Raw genomic sequence first — 5292 nt, 5'->3', positions numbered from 1 at the left:
GCGTCGATCCACCTGGTTTAACCCTCAACTGACACAACTCAGCCAGATTCTCAATCGCACCGCTCGGCGCTATTTCAGACACAAATCGCAACCACTCAAACTTCAATACTACTCCTGCCTCCGTCATTATCGGGGCGAAGTCCGCGCTGCCCGGCGCTCCCATACAGCTCGACTCGTGGCTAAGGCTGGCTCTTCCCCAAGCAGATTGTGGGGGCTTATTAATGCTGCCACTGGCCGTTCACACTCGAAACCATCTAAACTTTCGAGATCCGACGCCGCCCTCGACGACGTTGCTTCCTTTCTCTCTACGATAGGTGCAACCACGTCTGCCCGCTGTCTTCCCCCTCTCGGGGAGCTGCCTTCCGCCTCCTCCAGCCCTGCCTACTTGCGCTCCCCGCACGCGGCTTTCTCTCTTAGCTTCATTGACCCCAACACGCTCCCAGAGATTTGCAAACATATCAATGATGCTTCATACTCCCACTCCTCGACCATGGTTCCCTCCAAGACCATTTGCCTCGCCATCGACTTTCTTGCTATCCCAATTGCGTTCCTCTTTAATCTCTCGATTCGAACTGGCATATTCCCCCAAGCCTTCGAACTCGCCACTGTCATCCCCCTCTATAAGGGCAAGGGCCCCAGAGCCGATCCTTCCAATTACCGTCCTATGGGCTTGCTTCCGTTCCTCTCTAAGCTCTTTGAAAAATCGGTCCTCTCGCAACTCGAGTCCTTCGCCCTCACGAACAAGCTCCTCTCTCCTCATCAGCATGGGTTCAGGTCCGGTCACTCCACCGATACCGCTCTCTCCGAAATCCGCCATTTCATCCTCGAAGGCTGCGACTCTGGCTTCCTGGTTCTGGGTGTCTTCCTGGATCTTGCGAAAGCCTTTGACTGCCTTGACCATGGCATCCTTCTCTCCCTCCTTGACACTCTAAACTTTGACCCTCACTCTGTCCGTTGGCTCCAGTCCTACCTGTCGAACAGAACTCTTGTTTACTCGGCCGATGGGGCCACATCGAACCCCTTCCAGATCTCCCATGGAGTCCCCCAGGGCTCTGTACTAGGACCTTTTCTATTTCTCATCTACATCAACTCTATCCTCTCTCTCTCGGCAATTCCCTTTCACCAGCTCTTCGGGCCGTTGCCTTCGCCGACGACACCACGGTTCTCTTCAAGATCCGAAAATCAGACCTGTCCTTCGATCTCGCTGCTTTCAATAAGCATCTCGCATCCCTCTCTGCCGCGTTCAGATCCCTTAGACTTTCCATCAATGCCAGCAAGACCAACCTGCTGCTTTTCCGTTCACGTAATAAGTCAGTCACCAACCCCTCTCAACCTGTCACCTGGGACGATGTCGCCCTTCCTTTCTCGAGCTCCGCACCCTGCCTTGGCATCCATTTCACGCCCAATCTCTCATGGGATGCGCATCTCTTCATTCTCGCAAACAAGCTCAACTCTATTGTCTTCTGCCTACACCGACTCCGACGCCTCGGGTTCACACGCGCTCATCTAATCATAGTCTACAAACTTCTATTCAACAGCTCCCTCACATACGCAATCACTCTCTGGGGCTCGGCTCCCGCTTATAGCCTATCTCGTCTCCGTACCTGTCAGAACAACGCTCTACGAGCAGTCTTAGGCCTCCCTCCTCGCTCTTCCATCTCGGCTTTTTTCAGGAAGTACTCTCTCCTCAACCTTCATCAACTCTACTTCTATCGATTGTCTTATCTTGGTTTTCTTGGCTATCACGGATTCCTCCCTGAATGCCTCCGTCCATCCCCTCGCTCTTGCACGTCTGCTCGCCGCCAAACCTCTCTCAACTTCTCCCTCCCTCCCCTCCGTACTGCCTACGCGCGTACCTCTCCTCTCTACCAGGTCCCGCTGGCTTGGAATTCTCTTCCCGCCGACCTCCGCCTTGTTGACAATTTGAGTCAGTTCAAAAAACAACTCAAAGCGCATTGCCTAGACCATCTCCCTCCGCCCTCCTCACCAATAGCGCCATAAGTATCACGAATGCAGCCATTGCTCGCGAGTGATTAAATAAACTCTTATTATTATTATTATTATTATTATTATTATTATGTCGTTCGCTGCCAAGACCGATGTGGATTTTGAGATCCGACGACTCTATGAAGACTTGAGGACGATGTATCGGGGCGGCTACTACAACCTACCGACGGCGTATGGGGACGGCTACTGCGACTCGCCGATGCCGACGATGCATCGAGCACACCAAGAAGGCCGTCTTGATCAGGGTACCGAGTCCTGCCGAATCAGCCTGCAGGAGCTGGCCAGGAGTCTGGAGGCAAGATCGAGCAAGCCGGCATCACTTCCGGCTCGGGAGCAGTGCATCGAAGACGATGTCAAGACTGGGCCTTCGAGAGGAGGCGATATTCTGCCAACTGCGAGCCCGACCCCTTCCGCGACTCCGCTACCCCAGATGGCGGAGCGGGAGTCGGAGTCCACTGAATCTTGGGGCCGTCTTCAGGCGCGTCGACAACACGTGGCACCCGCCATATCACAACCCTGGCACAATAACCCTGTGGTAGCGGTGTCGAGCTCGGCTTGTTTCGCCTCTTCTTCTGCACGGATAGCATCCTCCTTTTGTTTTCCTTCAAAGCTTCCAGAGCTCGGTCGACCATTTTCTGATACGCCTCTTGATCAACAGCTTTCACCCTTCGCTTTTTGAGCTCGTTATTGAAGACTTCGCTGGCCCCCATGAATTTCTCTTCTATTTGTTGAAGTTCGGTCTCGAGTTTCTCTTGATGCATTGTTAGAGACTGAACCTGCCGCTTCAGAACGGCCATGCGCTGCGTTGTCACGACGGATCGAACGTCTGGGACCACAGCATCGGAGAAAATTTCGTGAATGAGGCGATGATTCCGCATGTATCTCGAGGCAGCCAGGTGTTTCACCGATAACTCGTCCGTGTCATCGTCGTCTTCAGCCGGTTGAATCGAAACCTTGTTGGCATCCTTCGAAGAGTACCCGCCCCGACCTAGCTTCTCGTTTTGTTCACGCTCCTCGGCCGCTTGTTGGGCACGGACTTTGTTGGCAACGTAGCTCTGATAAGCGGGGGAGCTGTGATAGTTCTTGAGATTCTCATTGTACTCCGCTTTCTCCTGCTCGTAGTCATCGATGTACACCTGTTTGCTCTCCTCTGGGAGCTCCTTCCACATCTGACCGATGAGCTTGCCGACGTCCCATAACTTCATGTCAGGGTTCTGAGCCTTCACTTGGTCCCATACTTTTCTCGAGTACCTCAGGTAGGGCATCAAGGGCTTCCCGGGGGGCTTCGGAGCTTTAGGAACTCGTGAATCAACCTGTGTGGCGGCTCTCGTGCCGACTTTCAGGGGAATAAACTGCGAATGACCATGGCCCGTATTCACAAAAGGACTGCCCCCCATCGTCACGGGTCTCGAACTCTGTCGCTGCCGCATTTGAACATTCTGACTCATTAGGTACTGCTGCTGGCGGAACGGAGGAAGGGCCATCGTGTTTCCGCACGGGTCGTCTCCGTAAACGAGCACAAATCACAAAAGTCTCCGTTATATTACCGGCAGATCCTCGACAGTATTGTTTGGCGTCACCGTGCTGCCGATGAGGATCTTTGATTTGGTGGCGCCGTCACTGAAGGCTCTCCGGCTCGGAACGGGGGCAGGGAGCAGGAACGAAAGCACCGAAGAGCTCCGATACAGTGAAGGTCAAGTTGATGAGCAGCCTCTTTTTATCCTCATGTTCGCGAAAGATGAGAGGAGGGGGGGGGGCGAGTGAGAGTCATCAGCTAAGCGCGTATGGGTGCGTCGCATTCCATTCCGAATACCTAGCATATCATGTGAGGGAGGATTCTTCGGCTGAAAACGAAATTACTACCTCTTTCAGAGATGGGCAGGGGAGAGGACTCGGCGAAATGCGTAGCGGGGGCGATACTCGAGCCGACACAGTCAGTACGATTGGATCTCGCTCCTCAATCTCTCGAGATGTATTGTTAATCAATTAATTATAATCTCTATCGGGTCATGGCAAACATTCATTCAATCCGGCTCCTCGGCACTCGGTTCGGAGCCAAAGCTATCCTGTTCGAGTGCGTGATCGTGGATGATTGGATTGGCTATTTTCAGGGTATGCGAACAATCTTACACCTTGCCACGAGTTCCGGAGCGATTTCTTCAAGACCTATTCCCAAGGGAAGGATTGCAGGAGAGCTTCATCAATTCAATTAAGAATATCGAGGATTTTGATTTTCCTCGTTGCCAGGGCTTCATTTTGATGGGTGCTGTCCTGCATCTCTCGAAATCGTCAACCAAATACAGAACGTCGAACGATCGCTTGTAACGAACGCCGAATGAGCTCGGAACCAAAGCGAAGACTCTGATGAAATGTGTTTCCTCCGTCGCTTCCTGCTCCGAGAGCAGTCAGAACTTGTAAGCGATAACTCCAGCGATAACATGATATGAAATGGGATCCCCACCGGAAACAAGCGAGGAAAGCAATTCATTCGTTGAATGAAAGCCTGATCCCCCTCTCTCAAAGTCAGCTCGAAGGAAGATGAGATAATGAATGATGAACCATGGGGATCCCAACCGCTAGTCTCAGCCTTGGTGAAGGAAACAGGCGCTCTGCATCGCGTTGGCGGAATTTCGATGGGGAGAGCGTCCCACCTTGCTGCCGCCGTCTCCCTCTACATGTTGCTCCTCATCAGACTCTGGCTCATGAGAATCCCGGCCTATGGGGATTCCGGCTGCCCCGGTTCTGGCAGGTAGAGATCGACCAATGGAAGAGATAGAGCGAAACGGAGCATCTCGGAGAATGGGACTCGACTGTTTTTTCAATACTTCGGATTTATTCCTCAATCCTAAGAGAGATATATCTGAACATACATACATATGTCTGTCTCATTTTGGTCTCACTTCCGCCTGAGTCGCGTCCGCTCCGCTAGTCATACGGGCGAAACGAGGAGTTCATCCTTGAGGTCAATATCGGATGTAGATTTCGGTTCGGTCTCTTTGACTTTGTTGACGACAGGATTTTGCGAGTATAAATAAGTCGCTATCGACACTATGCTTATGGCCACGATCGTCGGCATGTCGATGGGTATTGAGAACATGAACCAACACAATACTGCCGAGAACGATAAGTCTAGTGCACCGGCGAATGTCTTTAGGATCGAGTTGAGATTGCGGAGGAACACCGACACGATGATCCCGCACAAGGCCCCGTTGGCGATAATTAGCAAAACAATCGGCTCCCCGAATATGTGTCTCAGGATTCGGCGTTGACGAGCTCGCTCGTCTG

The 5292-nt window shown here is 52.5% G+C and overlaps 2 protein-coding genes across 2 annotated transcripts in view; both read right to left on the bottom strand.

Annotated features, from left to right (window-relative positions):
• LOC100906489 (SWI/SNF-related matrix-associated actin-dependent regulator of chromatin subfamily E member 1-like) overlaps positions 1 to 3404 on the bottom strand; it is a gene marked incomplete at its 3' end in the record, with an annotated part of 4498 nt that extends 1094 nt beyond the window's left edge. The window contains exons 1-2 of the mRNA XM_003740593.2: positions 2433 to 3404; positions 659 to 916 (exon numbers count right to left, since the gene is read on the bottom strand). Coding sequence (XP_003740641.2) covers positions 659 to 916; positions 2433 to 3404 — 1230 coding nt within the window. The remainder of the gene's footprint in view (positions 1 to 658; positions 917 to 2432) is intronic.
• Positions 3405 to 4936: 1532 nt separating this feature from the next.
• LOC108863825 (UDP-galactose transporter senju-like) overlaps positions 4937 to 5292 on the bottom strand; it is an 891-nt gene continuing 535 nt past the window's right edge. Inside the window, exon 2 of the mRNA XM_018638452.1 lies at positions 4937 to 5289. Within this exon, the coding sequence (XP_018493968.1) occupies positions 4937 to 5289 (353 nt within the window). The remainder of the gene's footprint in view (positions 5290 to 5292) is intronic.

Source organism: Galendromus occidentalis, unplaced genomic scaffold, assembly GCF_000255335.2.
Source record: "Galendromus occidentalis unplaced genomic scaffold, Mocc_1.1 scf7180000077040, whole genome shotgun sequence".
NCBI lineage: Eukaryota > Metazoa > Arthropoda > Arachnida > Mesostigmata > Phytoseiidae > Galendromus > Galendromus occidentalis.
Note: the sequence above shows the minus strand (reverse complement) of the source record. Positions and strands in the feature narration are given on the sequence as shown.